The 25,442-nt window shown below is 42.1% G+C and overlaps 1 protein-coding gene across 4 annotated transcripts; it reads right to left on the bottom strand.

Annotated features, from left to right (window-relative positions):
- Positions 1-5,430: 5,430 nt before the first annotated feature.
- Positions 5,431-25,405, bottom strand: FAM210A (family with sequence similarity 210 member A). Of its 4 annotated transcripts, none has more exons than XM_032121398.1 (5): positions 25,389-25,405; positions 12,319-12,426; positions 10,626-11,098; positions 8,399-8,510; positions 5,431-7,347 (listed from the first exon to the last, which is right to left on the bottom strand). In XM_032121398.1, the coding sequence occupies exons 3-5, from the start codon at positions 11,072-11,074 to the stop codon at positions 7,048-7,050; spliced, it is 861 nt and encodes a 286-aa protein (XP_031977289.1). In that variant the 5' UTR covers positions 11,075-11,098; positions 12,319-12,426; positions 25,389-25,405; the 3' UTR covers positions 5,431-7,047. The 4 variants fall into 4 exon arrangements, with proteins under 4 accessions (XP_031977289.1, XP_031977279.1, XP_031977268.1 ...); XM_032121388.1 differs by lacking the exon at positions 25,389-25,405 and adding an exon at positions 24,911-25,354; XM_032121377.1 differs by lacking the exon at positions 25,389-25,405 and adding an exon at positions 24,764-24,860.
- Between the last annotated feature and the right edge of the window lie 37 nt (positions 25,406-25,442).

The following is a 25,442-nucleotide window of genomic DNA, read 5'->3' as shown; positions in this document are numbered from 1 at the left end:
CACTTCAGCTCTGGCTTCTGGCTGGGCTGTGATTTTGGTTCTGCTCCCATTTCAGGCTGTGACTGCAGGTCTGACCTCTGTTCAGGCTGTAAGTAGAGATCAGGAGCCATCTTGGGCCTCTATCATGTCTCCAGCCCCATCTTTGGCAATGATCGCATCTCCAGGACCCATCCTGAGCCACAGCTTTGATTCTGGCCCCATCTTGGGTCATGAACTTGTCCCCAGCCTGATACAGGGCTCTAACTCCGGCCCAGGCTCCCATGTCTACCCTGCCCCTGCTTGGTCTTTGCTCTGCCTTTCTTAGTCTGTGACTTTGGGTCCTGCCTGATACTGGGCAGCAACTTTGGCTCTGGTCCCTGCTTGGGCTGTGACTTCAGCAAGGTGCCAAATTGAGCTGGTAACCTCAGCTTTGTAGAGATATTGGAGTGAGACTTTATCTCCTGCCCCATCTACGGCAGCAGTTTGAGCTCTGGCTCACCTCAGGCTGCTACTGCAGCTCTGGCTCAATACTGGGCCAAGATTTTTGCTTGGCCTCATCTTGGACTGAAACTTGGCTTCAGCCCCATCTTTGGCCATAACTTTTGCTCTGGCTACTGTTCACGTGGCTTCTTTGGGTCTGCTCAGGCTTTGGGTCTGACCCCTCTTCAGGATGTTGCTGTGACTTGGCCACTGTTTGGGCCACGGCTTTGGCTCTGGCCCCATCTTGGCTTGTGACTTTGTCTCCAGCCACATCTTCATCTGCTGCTTTGGCTCTAGCTACTGCTCAGGCCACAAATTTGGCTTAATTTCCATCTTGGGCTCCTGCTTTGGCTCCATCCTGATCTCTGATTGCAATTTTGGTTCTGGATTGGTGTTGAGCTGTGACTTAATCTCTGGTGTGATACTGGCCAGATGCTTTGCCAACAGCTTGATAGCAGATCACAGCTTTGGCTCTGGCTCTGACTGGGAGGCTATTACAGCTCTTATTTGGCCTGCTTCAGCTTCAGTCCTGTGTCAAGCTGTGACTTTGACTCTGGCCACCTTGCCATCCACATCTTTGCTTTGATACTTCAGTTGCAACTTTAGCTTTTGTCGCGGGTTCGGTTTGTAACCGGGCGGAAACACCAATTTAGTGTAGTGGTTTGGTCCAAAATACTCATTACTGTTTATCTTCTGTGAGGTAAGAATTAGAAGAAATGCAAAGCAGGCACCAAACTTGAAAGAATATAAAGAAGTTTATTAACAGACCTAAAAGAGGGAAAAAAAAAAAAAATTATACCACCTTCAGAACTCTCCTCCTCCCCCACCTTCCTCCCTTCTCCCACTGACAATGTAAAAAGACAACCCTTAAGATGTTCAGTCTGTTTACCACTTCCATAATAACCTTGTTCAGTCCATTTAGAAAGAGAAGTCTCTTCTTGCTCGTGCTATGAAAACATTATCACAATGAGACAGCCGCCCACTTCCAAATATTGTTCAGTCCATTTAGGAAGAGGAGTCTCTCTGCCTGCGTGTGAGTCCTTTCCCCCGACTTGCAGCTTTTCCTGCAACTGCTTTCGAGGGTCCACTCTTGAAGTTTTTTGGGGTACAATTTTAAGGTTGAGCCGTTCAGAAACAAAAACAGAGGCCCTTCTCCTTCCCTGGGAGCAAAGGGTCTTCCTCATCTTCATCGTTAGGACTATCTCTGGGAGCATCTCTAGGGACTGGGGTTTTCTCCTTTCCCGTTTGGAGCCAAAGTCCTCATCTGGTCCATCTCTCCCTGTCCAAACTTCTCATGAAATTACAGCTGCGTCAGCATCTGCCTATCTCAGCACAGGTGCTTTTGCTTACGAGCTGAACACTCCACCCCCCATATCTTCATGAAATTACAACAGGATACTCTGATATATCATAGCTTCACAACAGAATTTCAGCTTTAAGCATCTCCTCTCTCTCTTCCCTCAGGTTTTCAGCTCTTCACAGCAGTAAAAGGGTTACTCTCACCTCGGCCTTGCAGCTTTGCAGCTGGAATGTTGAATTTTTCTTATCGCAGTGGAGAGGGGGGAGAGCCGAGCCGCTCCGGCTGCCCACGGCAAGGCAGTGGGGGGGGTTCCACGGCTGGAACAGATCCATCGGCTTCAGGATGGCCGTGGCCTGGCCTGGCCTGGCCCAAGCAGGGCCTGGCCGGGCCCGCTGGCCCCCACACGGGGCCTGCAGCCACCTGTCCCAGCGCCGGAAACGAGAGAGAGCTTGGGGGGGGAGTTTGCCTATTCTTAACTGTGGATCACAGAGGTGGTCACAACTTTAAGTGGCTTAGAGAATTGTCCATATTCAAACTGGCCAGCTGATAGGTTCTGTCAGTTCCCAGAGGAAACTGTAAGCACCCCTTAGCAAGGACGTCCCCTCCGGGACTATGCTTGCTAACCTATGACAGCTTTGGTCCTCCTTGGTTCATGACTTCTGCTTTAGCCCCTTTGAGGCTGCAACTTCTCAGGCAGTGATTTCAGACCTGTTCCCTGCTCAATGAGTGGTGGCTATTTTTGAGCCACGCCTTCAGCTCCTGTCCAATGTGACGCCATGACTTTGGCCCAGTTTTTGGATCAGGGCTTCAACTGTGGTCCCTGCTCCAGCCCCTATAAGGATCATGACTTCAGCTCCAGTCCAATATTGAGCTGTGACTTTGGCTCTGGCCCCATTTCAAGGCAAAGTTTGGCTCCAGCCCCATATCAGGCTATGATTTCAGCTCCAACGCCATCCTGAGCTGTCACATCAGTGGCAGTGCTGTTTTTGCTACATCTTTGGCTCTTGCTCAATCACAGAACATGTCTGTGGCTCTGGCCCCTATTTGGGTTGCTAATTTGTCCCTTGTCATATCCTGGGGCTGTTACTTTGCCTCTAGGGGAAATCTTGGGCCATGGCTTCAGCTCTGGCCCCATCTGTAGATGTGACTCTAGCTCCATTGCAATTTCAGGTCATGATTTCAGCTCCAGACACATCTTAGGCCTTTGAGACAGGTCTGGCCTAATAGCAGATTGCTACTTCAACTTCAGTGCCTGTTTGGTCTGAGACTGTGGCTAGGGCTGGATAGCAGGTTGTGGCTGTGGCTGTAGCCCCACATTGGTCTGTGGCTTCATCTCAGTGGCATTTCTGGGCATGACTTCAGCTCTGGCCCAATACTTGTCTGTGACTTCAGTTCCTGCACTATCTTGGGCCACTACTTGCCTCCAACTCAAATTTGGCTCTGGTTCATGCTCAGGCAGTGAGTGCCACAGCAGTCTGGGCAGCAGTGTAGGCTCTGGCCCCTATCTCTGGCCATGGCTTTGGTTCCAGCCCATCTTGGGTTATGAATTTTTTGGCTCTGGCACTACCTCAGCTGGTGACTGCTGTTTTGGCCTTACACTGGGCCATGATTTCTGTTCCAGTCCCTGTAGGGATGTTATCTTGACTCTGGGCCTACCTTCAGCTGCAATTTTGGCTCTGGACAATGCTTGGGCTTTGATTTTGTCTCTTCCCTATCCCGAGGCACAACTCAGGCTCCAGTCAAGTAGCGAGTTGTGATGTTGGCTCTGGCTCTGCATTGGTTTGCAACTTCAGCTCCAGTCCCATTTTGGGATGTGATTTCAGGTCTGCCCCCTGTTTGGACCTTGACATCTACTCCAGTTCCATCCTGGGGCCCCAGTTTTGACACCGATTCCCTGCTTTGATCACAGCCTGTACTCTGGACTCATCTTGGGCTGCCTAATTGTGGGCCCAGCCTGCTCAGACTTACAGTTGAACACTGTCCCAGTTTCAGGTCCAGCCCCATCGCAGGTCATGACTTGGTCAACTCTCAGGCTGTAACTTTGGTTCCAGGTCCTGCTTGGGCACTACTTCAGCTTCTACTTGGACTGTGCCTTTGTTTTCAGCTTCTGCTCTGGCAGCCACTCAGTGCCTTTGTGACTGTGCCTAGAGCAGAGGCAGCCAAGGTGATGCTGTGCAGCGGTGTTACGTGTGAGGCAGGGAGCAGACGAGTGGGGGAAGTTGCCGAAGCAGCAATTGCCCTGCCGTACACGTAGTGACGGATGTCTGAGTCCTGGTCTCATGAGATTTCTGAAGCTCTGCTCAGGTGAAGGGACCCACACCCCCAGCCACCCTCTAAGGCCTCAAGGGACAGCCCTTTCCCACGAGGATGCTGAGCTGCCAGGGGTAAGAAGGCAAGCCCTGGTAGCACTGACTGAACAGTCCTGCGGGCAATGGAAGGTGCTGCTGAGCTTCTGTCTGGGCTTTGCATCTCACCAAATCCTGGCACTCACTGGGTACTCCCTTGCTTGGGTCACTTGTGGGCTGCCTCAGGGCCAGCTCTTGGTGCTGTGGCCAAACTGTCTGCTTTCCCAGGCCAGAGCACCTGCTCCCCTGTTCCTTCTCTGCTGCTGAAGGCACTCACTGATGCTGCTCCACCTTAAGGGACACTGCTGCCACATGAGTGTGCCAACTGTGCTGGCTTGGGCACCAAAAGGAGACCCTGTGCTGTCCCCAGGTGCCCCTTGCTTGCCCCAGCCTGCCAGCACAGTGCAGGCACACTGCCTCTCCAAAGGGTGGTGGCCCCTGGCTTCCAGCCACGCAGACTCATGCAAAGTCTGACTGTCACTACAGTGACAAGAACTGCACCTCATGTAAGTGAGATACAGGATGAAAGTCAACTTCAGCCTAGTTGAAGTTGCAGCATAGCTGGGTACCCACTGGGCACCCAGTGGACTTACATTCATTCCCTGGATGGCCCAGGAAACTCCCCAGGTGGTCTCTGCACTAATGAGGTCTCTGCACCCTGGTTCCATATGAGGCCAGTTTGAGACAAAGTCACCGGTACAACCAAGCATGTAACTGATTGTCACAAGAGCTCTCCAGGCCACACTTCCAAAGTCTTGAAGATTCCCCGTCACTTTGTGCAAATGGATCCACGTAACTGTGCTTCGTTAATTGAAATGCTGCCCCAGAAACTCAAGTGTCTCCATGCTGGAAAATCGACCGGCACAGAGTAGGCACTTGCCGAGTTACTATGAGCTGTTCCTGCAGCTGCAGAAAGGATCACACAGGACAGTCAACATGTCAGCTTTTGTACTTAGCAGTAGTAGAGATGGATCATATAAACACTGTAGTGGTCACAGGCCAGCTGGACAAGGGGAAGGGCAAGAAGAGGTGGTGTAATGAACAAGTTCTAATGTATCTAAGGGCTAAGAACTCATCCTAGGACACCAAGGTGCCCCTGTGCAATCCCTGCCATGTGTAAAGAGATGGATCCTGTGAGTTGCACTGAAAGGGTCCCACATGTGGCCCCAGACTAAGAGTGAACATGCAGTATTACTGGGGCACACTTTGGGCTTTGCAAGATGATGCAGGATGTGGGTAACACTGCCCCCAAAAGTGGAAAACCAGAACAAATGCCAACATCAGAAGAACGTGTGCATGGGGACAGTAAGGAAAAGCACACTAAAATAGAAAACCAAAATAGCATCTATTAACTTCAGTCCTATAGTAGTACTTAGCAGTATAAGAGTTCACAGAAATATTTTTTTTAATAATATTTATCAGAAACATGGCACTTTACATCTTCAGGTCACTGAATATACAATGATTATTCCTCACAACATCCCTGTGAGGTAGGCATTAGATTGCAGTTACTATTTTACATGTGGACAGAGGCAGAGAAGTATGTAATCAATTCTGCACAATTAAGTTAATGAAGTTCAACTCAAACACTGAGAGGCCCCCAGTGACTTGAATGTAAACAGGACAGTGGGGCAGAGCTGATACTTCGTCAGCTGTATTTTTTCACTCCAGTCAATTGCTCAGGGTCTCACTCTGTTTTCCCCATATCCCCCTGCAAAAAAGCACCTTTGTTAAACAACTTACACATGCTGAGTTGCTACAAGGTGAGATCTGTAGTAGAAATAGGAAAAACACACTTCAATTTAGCCTACATTTTAGTAAAACTGAGAGAAGTTTGCCTGCCCAGTCAAATAGAACAGTTTCAACTTTAGTCCTTTATGACATCTGAGACAGCATTTCAGCCTTCAGGTATGAATAAGACTTAAGAAAATCTAGGGGAAAAAAAGTTTGGTAGACTGTGATCACTGTCTCAGAAATCATACTTATTTTAGTCAAATTGTTCTACTGAAGTCTGAGGGATTTCTGAATAGCAGGAGGAACTTTGGGGGTTTAACTTTCCATGTGTTTAAAAAGCCCCTTAGTATAGCAATTTCTCAAAAAACCCCTCTCTTTCAGATTTTTTTTTGTTTTAAAAATGAAACACAGCAGGTTTGTAAACTTTAACACAATAAAACATCCTAGTGTTTAATATACAATTATTGATTAATTTCATTTAATGACATTCTACTGTAAATGAACTTCAGGAAACAAAGTATAGTTGACAATATGGCTATTGTGATTAACTCATCTTCCTATAGCTTTCAGTTGAGATTTCTGAAGAGATGCAGTGTTCAAGAAAGATTCATAGTTTCAACCTGTAAACCACTGCAGCCTGGCTGAAGCCAAGGAAGCCATTGTAATTAATTCCTGCTGAGTAGCTGATCCATCAATTCCTTCATGTGCAGTATCAGTGACAATGGTCTGCTCCAAGTTGAGAGATGATCACAATTGAAGAGGCTTGGGTCCACATACTCTAAAAACCTACACGCTGCCCTTCCCAACAGAGAAATTGTCATTCTCATTTAATGGAAGGCTCGGCTTAGTGGAACAATGGCTGTGCACTATGATGGAAGAAGAACAGAGTAGTGGCTTTTTGCAGAAATCACCTTCATTTTGAGGAGGAGGGTGTGGAAAAAAAAGAGGGAAGAGTAATTGTTAACATTATTACCAAGGGACATGTTAACTTCTGAGATTCACTTTTCCTTCTGTATATTGAAACATAGTCACAACCTCTACCCCAGGGAACTTTAACCTTTAAATCCACACAGCAATTGTAGTCTCCAGACAAGGGGCAAAGAAAAAGAAAGAAAAAAAGAAAAGAAGCTCAGAAGTGCACTTTGCATATCCTGCCTCAGAAAGGGTTAAAGTGCTAAGTTTGATATATCCAAAAATTAAGCATCTCTCCTACTCCTTTATTTTTTTAAATGAAACTTTATCTTTGGTTTCTTGTATCTTCCCTGTAATTTTATCCTTTGTTTCCTCCATCTTCTCTGTTATTTTATCCTTTGTTTCCTCCATCTTCTCTGTAATTTTATCCTTTGTTTCCTCCATCTTCTCCGTAATTTTATCCTTTGTTTCCTCCATCCTGTCTTGTAGGTATTCCTTTACTGGTGGTGGTGTGGACATGTAGCCATGCTTACGTAGATATTTAACAGTGACGGATGTTCCTCCCAAAGTCACAGTGTATCTGGCAGGAGTTGCAATCTTAAAGAAAGCAGAGAACACACCACATAAATAAAACAGGACAGTAACATCCAGCAAAAGGTATTTTTGATGTTGAAAATTTATTTTGACCAGTTTCAGATTCTAAAGGTATCTTCAATTTATAAGGAAATAAGCCAGTTTACAGTGTGTCCCCTAGAAATACATACCTTTAACTTAAAAGTATCATTTTGTCAGAGCCAGCAAGGGCCTTAGATTTCCCTTAAAAAAAAATGATCATCACACAAACTCTCCCTGTGCAGCTTGTAGGACAAGCATTAGGCATCTCAATACAATTCAGAACAGACTGCATGTGAAAACTGAGTTCCTTCCAACACTGCCAGATCTCCCAGCTATAACAACATCTTTATGTTTAACCACATTTATTTATTGGTCTCTTTCAGGCATAGGAAAAATTGGAAAGAGTGGTACTTTCACATTTTGTTTGGGAAAATAACCCCTTTGAATAACAGGCAGGAAGCGCATCACATTTGGAAACAAAACAAATGAGTGGCATGTACAGCAAGTATGGTACCTTGTTTTTGCATGGTCGGACATGTTTCCAGTTTCCCAAACATAGACTTTGCCCATATAAAGCAATAAAAGGAAACCCAAATCTGAATGTAAGTAATTGATTCAAATGGACAATGAAAATGCTTGCGAGTGATGGACAGCTAAGGGGAAGACAAAAAATCATCTAGGATAAAAATAATGGTACTTTTAGCTGGAATTCAGTGTGGTGTTTAGATTTTAGACTCTTTGTCCCTGCTAATTATGTCAGGGATACAGAAGAATAACTTAACTGTCATTAAATCTCAGAGGGCTGCAATAGCTCTGCAGCAAAGAAGTTATTTTAGAAATACAGATAGACTCCTTGAAGGAACACAGAACACATACCAACTTGCATGGGACTATTTTTACCACAAAAATGAATGCTCAAGTACTTGTAACTATCGAAGAAAGCTAATTAATTCTTTCTGCTGTAAACAAGTAAACCCTGTTTAGTTCACCAGGCAAGACTTAGAGCTTATTTACAAACTATAATTATACTTACTTTATATAATGCATATGCAGTTAGTGCATTTCCACTCTGGGAATTTTTCAGGATGTCTACTACGCTGTCTGGTAAGCCAATCAACTCTAGGAATGGAACAACATTTACTCCACTATAAAAGAGAAAAACATTGGTAACTTGAATTAGAATTTGAAAGTAATTTTGAGTATTATTTTTATTCTTTATTACACAAACCTTGTAATTTGACAACAAAATGGTTTTTTTATCTAAGCAATGTACTTACAGGATTTATGTTTCTGACCACAGGAAAATTAATGTTCTTTTCAGCATTTCAAAAGGTGACCCATTTATATTATCCCTGTTGGGTGGGAATAGCTTCTAACTTACCTGTGTCCCAGTTTATGTTTGAAGGTAAGTAGATGTAATGGTGGTAAGACAGCTACTCAGGCTCCAGCTGTGCACATTTGATTTCATGTTCTGTTTTGCCCAAAATTACCTATTTTTTTTTTTTTAAATTTCAGACAATGTTCTTTATTCACTTTTAAATATATCAAACAAATGGAATGTGGCAAAAGAAAAGGAAGCAACATGTTACATGGACAAGACTTCAGGGGCTTTGTGCTCAGTTGCTCTACTGTGTCGATATAAGATGGGTGGAGGGAGCTCCAATCACAATTTCCTTCTATTTGAAATCCAGGGAAGCACCAAAGGAGAAAAGAAAGCTCATATTTATATTATAGGAGAAAGCTACACACAGTTACAGAAGACCTGAGTTTCCAATATTTAGACATTTTGTATTATTAGTACCATTATCCCTTTCTATCTAGTATTTTAAGCATTCTTCTGAGCATGCAGTCACTTTAGTATCAGGAACAGGAAGAGGCAGTAATCTACCAACAGTTACTAGAACCTACAGTCTGAGGGCCTGTTCCCAGAGTAGGAAATGGAGACCTAGTAAGAGCTGAAAGACAGCGCTAACTGTGCTGTTTCATAAACCACCACTGTTTAGTCTCGTATGAACAGTCATTCTGAAAGTTATTTTTCCACTTCAGGAGGGTGCTGCTCCTGTGGCATAACAAACTGAAGCTTTGTTATAATTAGTTTCTGGTTGAATATTTCAGTTGTTTTCTGCCAAATACCTACTTTAGCAGCAGGCTTTAGAGTTTCAAGAAAAGTAATCTTCACTCAATCTGAAATGTCTGGATGTAAGCATCAACCTGAATTCATCCAAAGCAAAATATTTTTATAGCTCAAGACCTTTATTCCTCTGACATGAGCTAAATTTAGAATGACATTTAGATCTATAGCTCCCAGAAAGGGCAATTATGCCAGCTGGTTAGAGTAACTAAAACAAACACTTGTGCAGTAAGGCATTCTGATGTCAGAGTTCCATCCTTGCTACCACAAACCATCGTTGTTTCATGCTTTCTATTCTTAAATATACAACACCAGCAGTCCAGAGATAAACATTTGCTCATATTTAGCAAACTATTTCCAGATAAATAAAGCCTCTTTCATCTGAACTAGCAAACTAGCAGCTCATAATTGATGTAGTAGTTTTTTTCTAATAAGTGCCATTTTCCAGAATGGTATGTAGCACATGCTATAACTAAAATAAACTAAAATTAGAATACTTAGTTTATCTCTCTTTTTTTTAACCACACAAATATTTAATTTCCAATTAAAGTATGGTCTACAGAAGCAATTTTTTCAGTGGATGGCAGGAAAAACAGGAAACAGAAACAAAAAAGGAAGGGATACACATAGGTTGTGAACAGCTAAGTGAGGTAAATCCATGAAATGAAAATCCAGTTATGGGGGAGGAGTGGGGATGAAGCGGAAAGGAAGTGGTAAAATACCTTTAAGTCCAAGGGCAAAAAAAGAAGAAAATGTCTATAAAGATCTCAGCTGGCCATTCATAATCAGGATTCCAAATCCCTATCTCTACCTTTTGAGAAGTTACTAATAATTTCAATGCTGTTTACATCCATGCATCGTTTTGGGGAGATGAGCATTCCTTTAAATGTTAGCAACATACCTGGTACATAGCAATAACTGCACGATAATAGTATGTACATGACAGTCTCATGAATCCTATATACTTTCAATATTAATCTTATGCTTTAGTCAAAAATGTAGCCACATTTCTCTTTTACATATAAAGGCACTTTTTAACATGCAATAATAATTTATATGTCCTTTCACTAGTGAAAGTAGGCCTCAATTCAACTACGGTTTTGAGCACTGCAACAAAATAACAACTTACTTCATGGCTGCATAGTAAAAGGATCCAAACCATACAGTGGAAGTCAGAAGGTGCACTGGAATCATGACTTTTCCATACTGCTTAAAAGTTTTCTTGAACCTCTGAACGAGACTAATGGATTTGTCTTGTAATGGATCGGGTTCTGAAGAATCTGACTCTGCAGGGCTCTGCTTGGGCGCATCAGTGGCTGAATGCAAAGGATTTCTCTCTTCTGGTACTTTGTGAGAAGAGTCTGCTGGTTGTGATGAAAAAGCAGTTTTCTCTGAGGCAAAGTGAGCTGCACCTGCATGAAGACATCGTTTAGGAGGGTCCAATGCCAGAATCACTTTGCATCCCACATTAGACAACACAGACTGTCCTTTTAAGCACTGAAAGACACCAGCGCGAGGGAAGAACCAACACGTCCCGTGCGCCAGCTGAGATGCAGAATGTAACAGACTCCGCTGCATTTTGATGAAGTGTGGATGAAGTTTCTGTAGAGAAGAAACAAGAGTAAACAAACTGCATTTTAATGATGTGATTTCTATTTGCTCTAATGCCACTTGAAATTCTCAAATTTAAAACAGCTTTCTATTCTACTTTAAAAGGGTTTTCCTTACCTTTCTTTGCAGAAATTGTTACCTTCTAGAATTAAGGAAATGATTTTCCATCTAATTTCTTCAGTATTCTGAACTAAAATAGCCCCTTCATTTAACATACTCTGCTCCTCACTGCTAAATGATCACTCTACTCCCTAAAAACACCCTTAAGAGTTTAGTACTATCTACTGCTTTTATCTACACAACCTGGCACAGCCATTGAAAAGCTACCCTTCACTTATAGTAGCAACTGATAGCTTGAGTGATACTTTGACCCTACATAAATGCATTATAAATTCACTGAAGTAAATACAATTAAAATGTATTTTTGGTGTCAGTGCATTCTTAGTTTTGGCAAAATTTTTTATGTTCCATACTATTTTCAGTAAAAGTTCATACAGTTGAAAAAAACCCAATAGAAATAATTAATAATAATCAAGCAATAGCCTAAATAGTAACAAACCTAACTGTATCAGCCTGCCAGTAACATCTGTCAGGAAAGGGGAAGGTACTGTTTAATGTCATGTATTAACATGAGCAAAACTGAACTGCAATTTTCCAAATACTGCAATGCAAAGAATATTATAAAACAGTGGAATAACCCAGTTAACTTTATGATTTTGAATACTTACCAGTTACTCCTGAAAGTCTGAAATAACTATTGAGAGTTTCCCCACAAAGAAGAAAGGAATTCCGTTTCGCATTCATAGACATCAAGAAATAATTTCTCCCCCCCCCAAATGCATGCTTTGAAATTGCGAATGAAATACTCTCTCCTTTCCTTTATTCAATGCCTGCAAGTTACAGAACTAATATTCCTTACCTCCAGAAAGGAAAAAAAAGGTGATGCACATTGATGTAACAAATGCCACTTAAGCTAGTTACAAGTTTTGTATATTCCTAATGCTTTTCTATTTTTAATTGTCATAATAATTCTTTATCCAAACTAGAAATCATTCAAATTTAATTGAAGCTTCATTTCTGCTTTCCCTTCATCTGCAGGCTTAGATATATTTCAGTCAGATGCTTTAGTAGTGAATTTATCTAGGCTGCAGAAAATGATCAATACTTCCTAACATACACAGAAGTTAAAAAAAAAGTGAAACCATACATACCCTTTATTCCTTTCTAGATATGGTAAGGTTTGTATCTTCAAAAAGTTGCAACTCTTCCACTAGTTCCCCACCTTTCAAATATATATCTTGAACACATTGATGACTCTGCTGAAGTGAAAAAAGGGCACATTTAGAGAAATAGCAACAACAACAAACTAATCCTATGAAGATTTTTGGGCAGCCTGAAACCTTGCTACTGAAGAAGTTATTGGCGCAAATTCCCTTTCCAATACTGACATGCTAATGGAAGATTTTTTCCTGTGTAATTTTTGAAGCTCCTCAACTGTGAATCACTGTTTGCTTCCAAGAGAGGAAAGTTTCATAATCCAAATGCATCTGTTGGAACATTCCTGCCTGTATGTTTTCTAGGTAGTTTTATGCTACTGTTGTGTTTGAATTAATGGCAATTACTAGAATTACAGTGTTTGATGTGGGGAATAGAGTAATGGTTTCAAACTCCCTGGGAACCTCTACATTGTGAAGCGCAGACATACACTTTTGCTGAACTCCTACTAACAGGAGGTACTGCATCAGCAGGGAAAAAAGGAACTTGTGTCTCTATATAAGGAAGCAGTTACTCCATCCTATTGAGTTATGAACTCAGACAGAGTCAAGAAGTGCTGCTGCTGCTCATGGAGCAGTAAATCAGCTACAGGTAGTGGCTCTCCACAACTCGGTTTTCTGTAAGACTTCACTGGAAGCAGCAACTGCTTGTGGTTTCTCTAGTTTTACAAGAAGCAGAGATTCTTGCTGCTTTCTGAAATCCAAATGCAATTGTTTCTCAAAACAAGAAGTAGCGAAAATACTCAGAAAAACTCAAGTGTTCAGATGGCACTCTGTCATATGCCAACTACTTAACCGATTTATAGAAATTGTAGCAACAAACTTGGAACACGAAAACTGCATTCCTTGCCTATTGCCAATTACAGTTCTTTCCTGAGGGATAACACTCTCCACAGAGAACTGTTTTCCCCTTTCACTAATAGTACACAAGACTGAGCATCTGCCATAAGTAGATTTTCTCAGTATCCAGCCAGCAGATGTAGTAAAAGGCATCCATCTATAGGAATCTGGGAGCTCTTGAGTCAGACTTCTACTGTTCACCAGTGGCCTATTGAAAAATACTTGTTCCAAACAAGCTTTGCAAATTGCCACCATACAGCATGAGGGAAACCATGGTGAGCACTCTGATTTTGAGTCATTAATGTTATTAGCAGGACACTGCATTCCAGCAGTCTTGGAGAGATCATTCTTCGGTACAGGACTAAGAAGCTGAACAAGCATTTCTGAATTTTTCCATTTCTTGAAGTGCATACACAGTGGCACTTCTCAGAGCACCATTTCTAGGTTTTGCATTCCAGCACTGTCCAAACACCTCTGACCCATTGCAGTGGCTGCAGAACAATGAGGCAGGAAATGGCTCCATTCTCCTGAGTGTGGGTCACCACTGTGTCCAGTGGTCATCCGGCAGCACAATAACACTGCTGCGATCAGTAAATGAGTTTCAAGGTCTTTGCTCACTGAGTTACATGCACCGTGTAAGACTTAAAAATAGAATGTCACCAATGGCTTTAAAGCAGAGAAATTTCTGGGGCTATTATAAGACTTGCCATGCTACTCTTTGTTCCTATATTCTCAGATGGACTTGAAAGTCACTAATTAAAGGCTTTTTTTTCCATGATGCATGACCTGGCAGGTCAAAAGGAATGTTCCCATAACATCTACAGTAGATCCTGAAAAGGTTTTGCACCTTGTAAGCAGACAGTATGGTTCTAGCTAATATTCTGCACAACTGCTTACTTTTTCTTTCTCCACTTTAAAATGTGGAGAAGCACAATAGCTTGATATATAAGGAAAGACTAAGATATGATAGTGCTTATGTTTGAGAGAATGAAAGAAAACATGTTTTTTGAAACAAGGTTTTCAAATTTTCCTAGTGACCTTAGTGTTTGTCACAGGCACGTGCTTTGCTTATCTAAATGAACAAAGGAGAGACCTTTTGAAGCGTTGGTACATTGAGGATTACACTGCTATCCAGAAGCACTGGGATGAGGGAAGTATTATAGCAGTTACAGCATGATGTAGGAAGGGCACATGAATAAAGTAACAGATTAATACAGCATATACTTTGTAAATTCATTTTAAATAAACATATTTTTAAAGTGATGATGGGTGCAGCTGCTCAGTTGTAATATTTTAGTTACTTGACTCAACAATGCAAACAAATCTTTAACAGGACAGATAAAGTGCACAATAATTATAATTGGGGGTCCAAATAAATATGAAACTAGCTGTTTCATCTCTCTAAAACAGAAGATGAATACAGAGAAACTTGTCCTTTAATTCACAGTTAGTGAAAGGAAGTTCCTAGTACTCTATGCACTCAACAGGCAGCCGGAAGTGTGTCAGCCTATGGACTTGAGACACAATTTTCTTCTCTAAGCATAATACTTCTCAAAGAAATTACTGGAGCTATACAAGTTATACAATTGTCCCTGTAACTTAAGGTTGTTAAAACCACTCAGATTCTAAGGAAGTCGGGACAGTAACCTGAATGTCACCCAAAATTGCACCTAGTGACTTTTGGAAAATTGCTTCTTCATTTTAATGTGTTTCATTTTTTTTCCTGCTGTTGCATCATGCTGCAAAGGTACAGAAAAGGACAAGAAGGTACAAGCTCCAGATACCAAGGTGGGAAAGCTTGTCTGTGGGGTGGGGGCAAGGGGAAAAGTGTTTTAAAGCATCTTAGATTTCTATATTAGTTTTCTCTTAAAAATGCCACAAAGAAAAAAAAAAAGATTATGTCTAAGGACAAATACAGCTCCAAGTTCTCTGCTCCAAGAATCCCATGTGGTCAGTGACTGAACAGATACTAGCTACATGAACCATGAAATGCTATACAAACACTTGTGATAAGGTCTCTTCAGCACTGTCACATCCCAGCTAACTGGTAGTATCTCCAGCTGATTGTAAACTGAGCTGTAGAGATCTTGGCTGTTCAGGACAAACTCCTGGTTGGGATTCTTGGACATCCATTTAATTCCTGAAGGCACCCCTGGTCCCATGGTGAGCTGTTAACAAGGCCTCTGACATAAAGGGAGCGCTCTAAGGCCCTCTCAAGGAAAAGTATAGGTCAACTTCTCATTACAGTGCTGGAGTTTTTGTTTAGGAAACTTCTGTACTTGTGTTACAATTCAGATCAGCTTTGGCATAAATCTGATATACTGCAGGAGCATCCTAGCTCTTGCATTCACTCTACTTTCCAGTGATAATTAGGAAGTAGATATTAGATTTGCTGTTTGTTCCTGAGGACAGCAAAAGTTCAGGAATTTTAAATGTTACAGAGCTGCTTTATGTGACTACCACAAAGTCATTGGCTTTGGATGTGTGCTAACATTCTATGCCAAAAGACCCCAGAGAATCTTTGGAAAACACAGAAGTAACAAGCCTGGCCAATATAGGTATGGCAAAGGCTGCTGTGGATATTTGCTGTTGGAAAGAGAAAACATGCCAGAGATGCTGTCACATGAAACTTTTGCCAGGATAATTTGTATAAAAATGGCTACCCTGTTACAATTAATGTTTTTCGAGTTACCAGAGAAATTAAAATATGAGAAGGGGGGTGGATATAAGATGGCAAAAATTTTAGTGTTAAATTCTTTTGTAAAAGAGGTCAGAAAGCATCTGAGGGAACTGAGGGTATGGTATATGTAGAGAACACTGGTTTATTTTCCCAGTTATAGCAGAAACACTCTGGACATAATATGTAAATATGGATGACTTTAAAACATTTTCACTTGTTCTGTTACTGTTTAAAAAAAGAACATTAATTATACCACAGGAGAGTTCCCAATGAAAATCCATGAGCTTTTTCCACTCCCAAGGCACCTTTCTATGAAAAAAAGAGAATTAATTTACATTCTTGTCATATTTAGTGTAAAATCAAGAAAACTTTGAAGGTTGTGTGTGGCAGACAGAGAAAAATTTTGAAAGGTTTCTGAAACCAAGTTTTCAGAAATCCTTTTCAACTCATCTTTTAGATTGCATAAAAAGCAAATATCGAGATCTCATCCAAGCAGCTCCGTTTAATAAATAACACCATCATATTGCTTACATTTTTACTAAATATAACAAAAAACACCAAAGCTTGTTTGTGGATTTAAATTGTTCTTTTAAAGAACTAATTGACAGTATTTAAAAAAAAAAAAAAAAAAGGATTTTGCCAAGATTATAAACCAAAACAAGAAAATAAGAAAAACACAACTGATCTGAAAACATAATATAGGTTGCCTAAAAATCTGGGAACACATTTTAAAATCATTGTTAAGAGTGGTGCAATACATGCAAAGCACTGTTTTTCTTAAATTCAATGTAAAATAAAACTATAAACCTCTTGGTAACTGCAAAGGGTTGGCACAGCATGGAGTCACTAACCACAGATGGGAAAGTGACAGTGCATAGGGAATTTTTATGCTTTGTATTAATACTTTTGAGTGCATCAATGAACATTTAGAATTTCTATTTTGACCTTTACTACTTTTGCAGTGTCACTCAAACTGTTATTCATTCTAAACTAAGAAACGTGCTTAGAATTTGAAGTTTGGGCATCATTAGCTTTGTAGTTTTGTCTACCATTCAGAACTGTCTAAAAATACAACATTACAATTTAGGTTAAAGGGAGTAATGCAAAATAAATCATAGTGGAATTTATTTAAAACTTGGTAAAATCTTGTTAAAACAAACAAAAGACTTAATCCTCGCAGACAAACGACCCTAAAGCATTAGCCCCACCCTACCTCCATCACATCTAACCTCTACACTATCTTCACTTAGTAAATGCTATGCTATAATTTTTAAAATTGATCATATTACTACAATTCAATACTGCTAAGTGGAGATAAGCCAACAACTTTGTTACCCTTATTTTATCTAAACTACACTTGTTCTTGCTAAAACACCCTGAGCAAAATCAAGAAAGTAAAACAAACTCTCCCAGGGTCCTTATACACGGAGCAATCTTCACTACTACAATCTTCTGATACTCAAATATTAAAAAGGCCAACAAGAAGTAGCTTTAGGAAGAATAAAAGATCTTGTAGACATGTAAAAAGTCTCCACACTGGATTCAGAAGACAAATAAAGCAGGAGAACGTAATGCAATGCCTGTGTACTGAATTATACATCTGGAATGCTAAACAGGAGCCTTCACAGCTGATCTGCACAGTCAATATGCCCATGGTAACTCCGTTTTCCTCTGTGATGGAAAGCACTGGATCTTAAGATTGCATGTAGCTGACCATTATATGGAAATGTGAATGTTCTCTCTCAAATGCTTCTAAAAGAAAGGATCACAATCAGTTGTAGCGCATTCTGCTCTTCAGAACTGTTTTTAATAACTGGTGCTATTCCATCTGTTAGCGCTGGTTCCTTCTTTCACCAGTTTCGTTCTGCCCTCTACTGAATTTTTACGTAAGTACAACTCATACTAGTACTACAAAAGGTTTCTGCTCTCTAGGATTCCTTCCAACAAGTGCTGCTGGATCATCTTCTATATTAGTTCCAGAGCCTCTCAGATTATAGGCACGCATCAAGGAAAAATTTGGCTTTTAAAGTGCTCTGTGGTTTTTTTTGTCCATTTGTCACTCTATAGACATGTCTTCAATAAGCAAGGTAGAAAAGTTATGCCTACAGACTTTAACTAAGCTTAAAAATAGGCATATTATATATCTATGCTAAAAAAAGGTCAAAAAAGCCTTATGTTAATTCAAAGCAGGGACTGTATTAATCTGCTTCTTCACACTACCTTCCACTTTAGGCTAATGATCAAAATAATATCTCTTTCTAGTCCACTTAGGTAATAACTTTCTGAATCCTAACAGCTTCTTTTGTCCTTGTATCTCCCAAGGTATCATTAGTTCATTCCTCCCAAAACACTTCTGTTTTCCTGTCAGAGGGTTTTCAACCACAGGGCCCTTGACATGCAGATGTGGGGGCTGTGGGGGCATGTGTGTAGTGGTATTACAATTACAAGTTTTACAATTACAAAGCAGTGGAAAGCTTCTACTGAATAACTAAAGGGGGCTGCAAAAGGACTTCACATAAGCAAGCTTCAGGTCTGCAGTTTCCTGCATATGACTCTGAACTCCCTCAGAAAAAAAAGCAACCCACAACTGAACTGATGAGGGGTTAGATGCTAAAACATGAACAAACAAATACATAGATCAGTTTTCTACACTTCACCAAGACATTGTTTGAGAATCTCTTAGGATCTTCCCTCTCAATAGTACACTGTATTTTACTTGACAAATTCCTCACCTCTTTCAACTTTTCACTGAGCATCCCAAGCGTTCTGACTCTACACTTTAACACATTCTGAAACACATTAGAAATATGGTTACTAATTCTATGTTCAGATATTTCTTTCATGATGAAATTCAGAGCTGCAATGAACACCTCTTTTCACTAGTAGAGCCATCCATGGAAGTCAAAAGGTTGCTGCCAAAACCTGAACTTTTGCTCAAGACTTCCTGCTACTCGTAACTTGCAGTCTAGTAGCCAAGCTCATTTTTTAATTCATAATTTTTCTGGTCACTCAGCACTTCACTGATATATACAATGTGGATTATAATAATTAATTTTAAAAGTTTCTGGAATGATAATATTTATTAATGAAAAATGTAATGAAACTAATAATTAGAGACACACTGCAGACACAGTGACTTTTACTTAAACAGATGGTGCTAACTCAAATAAAGTTCAGCCTTTTTGCCCAGATGCACTGGGTTTGTGCAGCAAGGTTCTGGTGGAGGGTGGGCTATAGGGGTGGTTTCTTTTTGAAGCTGCCGGAAGCTTCCCCCATGTTTAACAGAGCCAGTGCCAGCCAGCTCCAAGAGAGACTCACCACTGGCCAAGGCCAAGACCATCAGTGATGGTGGTAGTGCCTCTGGGATAAGAAGGAAAAAAAAATTGTTGCACAGATGCAATTGAGGCCAGGGAAGAGCAGAGTGAAAACATGTGAGAGGAATGGCCCTGCAGACACCAAGGTCACTGAAGGAGGGGCAGGAGCTGCTCCAGGCACAGGAACTAAGACAACCCAGCAGCCCGTGGTGTAGACCATGGTGAGGCAGCTGTGTCCCTGCAGCCCATGGAGGTCCACCTGCAGCCTGTGGAGGACCCCATGCCAGAGCAGGTGGATGCCAGGAGGAGGCTGTGACCTTGTAGGAAGCCCACACTGGAAAAGGTCTTGTAAGGACTTGGGGCAAGAGGAGTCCATGCTACAGCAGGTTTGCTGGGAGGACTTGTGATTCCATAGGGGAATCCATGCTGGAGCAGGCTGTTCCTGAAGGACTGCACCCAGTGGAAAAGGACCCATGCTGAAGCAGTTCATGAAGAACTGCAGTCCATGGGAAGGATTCATGTTGGAGAAGTTTGTGGAAGACTGCCTCCCATGGGAGGGACCCCATGCTGCAGCAGGGGAAGGAGCCCTCCCCCTGCGGAAGAAGCAGTGGCAGAGACAATGTGTGATGTGTGACTGTAACTCCTGTGCCACTGAGAGGAAGAGCAGGGACAGAATTGGAAGCACAGTTAAACCTGGTAAGGAGGGAGGAGTGTCAGGAAGATATTTAAGATTTCTTTTACCTCTCATTTCTGTATTCTGATTTGATTGCTAATAAATTCAATTAATTTCCCCACACTGAGTCTGTTTTGCCCATGACAGCAACTGGTGACTGATCCCTCCCTGCCCTTACCTCAACTCAAGAGCCTTTCATTGTATTTTCTCTTCCCTGCCCAGCAGAGGAAGGGAGGGATACTGCAGCTTTCGTGGGCACCTGACATCCAGCCAGAGTCAAACCACCACACCAAACCACAGTTAGAGCCTAGGTATTGAAATACTTTATCGTGACTAATTACAAAAGGCATTTATTAGGAATACGCTTAAACTTAGATCTTAGAATCAGCTTTATACAGCCTTCTGCCTCACCTTCCACAGTGACTACCAAACCTGTTTTCTTTCTAGCCTTGAAAAATGCCATTTTTGCCACCTTTTATCTTTACAGGTCTTGTCTCATTGTTGTGTTTCTTCTCTCCATAACCCAACAGCAATCAACAATACCATCTGTAATAATGTATTAAATGCAAAATATATGATGTAATAATTTTATAAAACACTTCAAACAACAACCCTGAAGTACCAAGTCTTTTACTCATCAACTTTACTCAAAATGCTTCTAAGATGTCCAAAAAAACATTCTCAAGGAAGAAGTCTGAAGCCTTACAATTACAAACAAAGTAGGAATAAAAGTAAAGCAACATGAAACTGGAAAAAAAAACATCCCAGCTTCCATAAGAACAGAATTCACAGTGGAAGCATTGGGTTCAAGATTTTTTTCTTTTATTCTCTCACCACAGTTATTTCACATTTTCAAACACTGAAAAGCTGTCATTTTTCCCAGCAAAAAATACGGAACGTTCATCTTTCAGCAGAATTACTGTTGGCAGACATTCACTTCCAGTACAAATCTTTTCTAAATATTCAAAGTAAGTGCTGAATTCTCTGTTGTGAATTCAAATTTCTCCATATGGGGAAATATGTGCAGTATCAATCAGAATATCTTGAAAAATTATGTGTGAAGAAGCTGATCATAACATTTACAGAACACACACACACTCAAAACCACAGTCTTCATCTAATTTTCAGCAAATGCTATTCCCAACATCTCTACAAATGAATGTGAACAGTTCTTACAAAAGAAGTATTATTTTTATTAAGGTCCCGATACCTGAGTGGCAAAACCTTCTTTCCCACTGTTGAATTTACTGCCTTACACAGCATCTTTTGCACAGAGGACATGCAAACAACAAAATGACACCACCTACAAGTGTCTGAAAGTGCACTGGATTCAGAGAGCTGTGCCTACACCAGAAGGAGCTCTGATGAGACTTCAGTATTAGAATCCTAATAACATTCCTATTCACAGTCTGAAGCAGCAGTGTTACAACACTGCTGTATTCAGATTGAGAAAGGAATCCTGTGACTGCAACACTGCAACCTTTGGAAGCACACTGCTTTCTGCCAGATGTCATCAACAAGGCCCAAGGCTTGTGGTTCAGCACAGAAACATCCCTAATCAGAAAGTAACAGTCCTATGGCCTGAGACAGCAGGAAGCAAAAGATGCCATCTAATTTTAACATCAGCAAAGGCAGTTTTTAAATCCACAAAGAGTGAATAGTTAACTGCCTAGTACACGCTGGGGCTAAGCACTACCACTGCAGTTAAAGGTAAGTGCTGTCAGGTTTTACTAAAATCTTTTACCAACCACTCTTGGAAGAGATTCACTGAACTCTTGTGAAGCCACTTGTGTATTTTTATTAACAACCAATAAAATTCATCCACTGGAAAAAAAGCTAATGATTTGTTTTATAATTTGTTCATGAGCACCTGAGTGTATTAACCGCCATTCCCTTCCCCCATCCCACTCCTCAAGGACAAACTAGGCAAGTCCTAAAGAGCTGCAGGGGATCATCTGCTGCAACGTTCTACAAAGCCACAATCACAGCCACACAACTTCTTGTTTTGTTTACACAAGAACTGTTACACAGGGTCAAGTTCAGTTCTTAGGACAAGATAAAATAGTAGATCTAGGGAATTAAAATTCATAGCCCAGCTAAGTGTCACTTTCATTTTCTGATGTGCACAAACAGAGCTTTACCATTCAGACGAATTTGTTTAGAAGGGGCAGTGTCATGTCTGGAAACATAACAAAATATGTGGCTAGTTTGAAGAGGATGAGAGGAAAACTGAGTGATGGGAGGCACTGGGCTACAAACGGTTGGAGATTTTTAGAGAAAGCACAAAATTCCAACCAGAGTAAACCCTATTGTATAACACCAATGCCTAAAACAAGATGTGGCTTCTGTCCTTACCAGACAAAAAGTCCTAAGCTGGCACACCACTCTGGCCTGCCAGCACCTGCTTAAATCTTAATATTCTGGACAAAATTTAATATGGACAAAATACGTTGGACTTAGCACACCTGTACTGGTACCTCCAAGATTCAACTAAATTTAGGAAAGTAGACTCACAATAGATCATAAGGATTTCTTAATTGAATAATAATACTTTCCTCTTACTGAAATTTAATTATAGCAACAGTGACATGAATAATCTGTGTTTTTTAGAGGTGTCATGATTCAAGACTTAAAAATCAGCTCTTTTTTGTTGTTGTTATTGTCATACTGCACAATCCATTCATCCCAAGTCAAAAAATCTACTGGGGGTATATAATGGTCATTAAGAATCTCTGACTCTGAGTTTGAGCCTTGATCTAAAGTGATGGAACTAGGTAGTTACCCATCAGAATATCAAGGTAAAATCCTTATGATCTATTCTGATGATACCCGGTTGTCCAGGAAGATTTCAATAAGGTTTTGGGCCCAGGTCTCAGTCCTTTCAGTGATTTTATTCCATTCCTAATTTTGAAATATTGATGATGGTGATGAATTTGCTTCAGCATCTAATCTTCAAAATAAGTACATCTTCAACTATCTGGATTCAACACCAAAAAGAACTGTGTTAAATTGTCTTTCCAATCTGCAGGACTAAATTGATGACAAGGAATTTTTTGGGATTCAATTAGCAGTTTTACGTTTTAAAAAAAAATCAGTGTCCTTCTTGCTCTTGGTGTTGAATTTCTCATGCCCTTGTCTTCAAGACTAGACAAGATGCCCTACAGATCCAGAAATGCGCCAAGATGCAAACTGAGGTATCTTATCAGAGATTAGGGGACATCAAGAACTCCCTGTCTTGCAAAAACAGACTTCAGTTTCTAAGTGATACCTACGAGCATACACACAGAGCTGGGCCAGTTTATCTGGAGAAAAGACCATCTACAGCAGGAGAATTACACAGAATCTTTTAAAAACCTAACCAGATCAAAACTTTTCTTACAGCTGCTACAGCCTGTGAAGCAGACCTGCAGACAGTCACACTAGACAAATCTTTAACTTCTTACACGCCTTAAACCTTCTCCTTAACAGTCTGAATTGACCTACTCAGTTTTTGCCATGTGCAAGCCACCTGATATCCACCCACCCAAATCATCAAACGATTTTTTTTTTTCATTCCCCCATGGAAGTGCCTCTTAGGCAGTGAGTGCAATTCAATAACGCTGCCATAGAGGTCAGTCATACCCTCTTAACCTCAAGCAGCCATTGAACAGAAGAGGAGATAAACACCTGCTGTCACCCCCATGGGAGATGGATGGTGGGGACATACTATCCTCTGTGCATGCAATCCCCACACTGAAGCAGCTGCAAGTCATATAAGCACAGGCAGCAAAACACATTCCAAATGAGGAACCTGCTCCCTATCTTCTCCCAAAGCAGCAAAACTTTGGCAAGCGGTTTTACATTTATACTTGTAACAGCAATGACATCTTGGGATTAGGTAAACTGAGGAACACTTTCAGTTTAAGAACTGGCTTTGGTAAAGAATTCTAGGAAACTTTATGTACTACTGTCAAAAGTAATGTTTTCTCTTTCAGGTCAGTTTGTAGAGGGGGGTTCAGAAATAGACATTAGTGGGGTGGAACTATAGTTTGTAATACCCAACACAGACCCATGTTTCACTTTAACAGCCTTAACAAAAATTCTGATGACTTCTCTGTCTGACTCTCTGGATATACTTAATTAACAGGAGCAGATTACTAATGACATAACATTAGACAATAAAGCACTTGGACAGCCACTTCAGGCATTCTAAAAAGACAAGACATAGGCAGGTCTTGGGAGAGAACCCCCTTAAGGAACATAAGCCACCCGTAGTCCTTCAGTGGTAACATAGAACCATGGAATATCCTGACTTGGAAGGGATCCATCAGGATCACCGAGTCCAACTCCTGGCTCTGCACAGGACACCCCAGGAATCACACCTTGTGACTGAGAGTATTGCCAAACGCTTCTTGAGCTCTGTCAGGCTTCCCACGTCCCTGGGGAGCTTATTCTAGTGCCCAATCACCCTCAGGGTGAAGAACCTTTTCCTACTATCCAGCCTAAACTTCCTCTGACACAGCTTCGTGCCGTTCCCTTGGGTCTGTCACTGGGCACCAGAGAGCCGGGATCGGCGCTGCCCTTCGTGAGGAACTCACGGCCTGAGATCCCATCCCCAAATCTCTTCCTTTCCACCCAGATGCTGCAGCAGCAATCCACCACGGAACACCCAGGCCCACCTAGCTTCATCCTCCCACCAAGAAAGGAATCTCCCACCGCACTTTCCTGTGTCGCGGCCGACATCCCTCAACGCCGAACAAGGCGGACTCGCCACACGCAAGGCAGCCGGGAGGAAGGCGCGGGCAGCCGAATTCCCCCACAAGCCGGGGCGGTGGGAGATCCGTCCCGATCCCGCGGGTCCCGCCGCTCCCGCTCCCGCCCCCGCCGCGCGGGTACCTCGTGCAGGGCCCGCGCCGCTCCCCAGGGGCCCCGCGAGCCTCGGGCACGCGCCGGTGTCACCAGCGGCCGCCGCCGCCGCTCCCCCTTCCGCCCCCTCCCCGCCCGCCCCGCGCAACGTGCGGCGCCGCCCGTCCCCACAATCACCTTCAGGCCCGGCGGCGCCCACCGCCTGCGCAGGCGCGAGCCCCGCCCCCTTCTCGCACGGCCCCCTGGGACTCGTAGTCTCTCTGCCCCGGCGCGGGCTCCGCCACTTTTCATAGAACCAAGGTTGGAAGTGACCTTTATGACCACCCTGTCCAATCGTCAATCCGACACTACCACTGTGACCCCTAAACCAAATCACCCAGCGCCAGATCCAGACACCTCTTAAACAACTCTAGGGAGGGAGTCTCCACCATCTCCCTGGGCAACCTATTCCAACGCCCGACCATCCTAACAGTGAAAAAGTTGTTCTAGTATCTAATCTGAGTCTCCCCTCAGGTTAAGGCCATTTCCTCCGGTCCTCTCAGTACAGGCACGGTGGAAGAAACTGGTTCCAGCTCACTGCAACGTCCCGTCAGGCAGTAATAGAGAGCGATGAGGTCCCCCCGAGCCTCTTCTTCTCCAGGCTAAACAACCCCACCTGCCTCAGCCACTCCTCACAAGACCTGTATTCCTCACAACAGACCACCCGCTC

The sequence above is a fragment of the Corvus moneduloides genome, chromosome 1, assembly GCF_009650955.1.
Source record: "Corvus moneduloides isolate bCorMon1 chromosome 1, bCorMon1.pri, whole genome shotgun sequence".
Taxonomy (NCBI): Eukaryota; Metazoa; Chordata; class Aves; order Passeriformes; family Corvidae; genus Corvus; species Corvus moneduloides.
The sequence above is the reverse complement of the archived record's forward strand: the minus strand, read 5'-3'. Positions and strand labels throughout refer to the sequence as shown.

Bases quoted from the DNA above. Each gene is read 5' to 3' on its own strand.
- FAM210A (XM_032121398.1), bottom strand. From the start codon at position 11,074: ATGCAGCGGAGTCTGTTACATTCTGCATCTCAGCTGGCGCACGGGACG. The intron at 8,511-10,625 runs GTAAGTTGTTAT...TCTCTTTTATAG, and splicing joins TTTTACTATGCAGCCATGAA to TGGAGTAAATGTTGTTCCAT. The intron at 7,348-8,398 runs GTAAGTATAATT...GCTTTCTTTAAG, and splicing joins CTGCATATGCATTATATAAA to ATTGCAACTCCTGCCAGATA.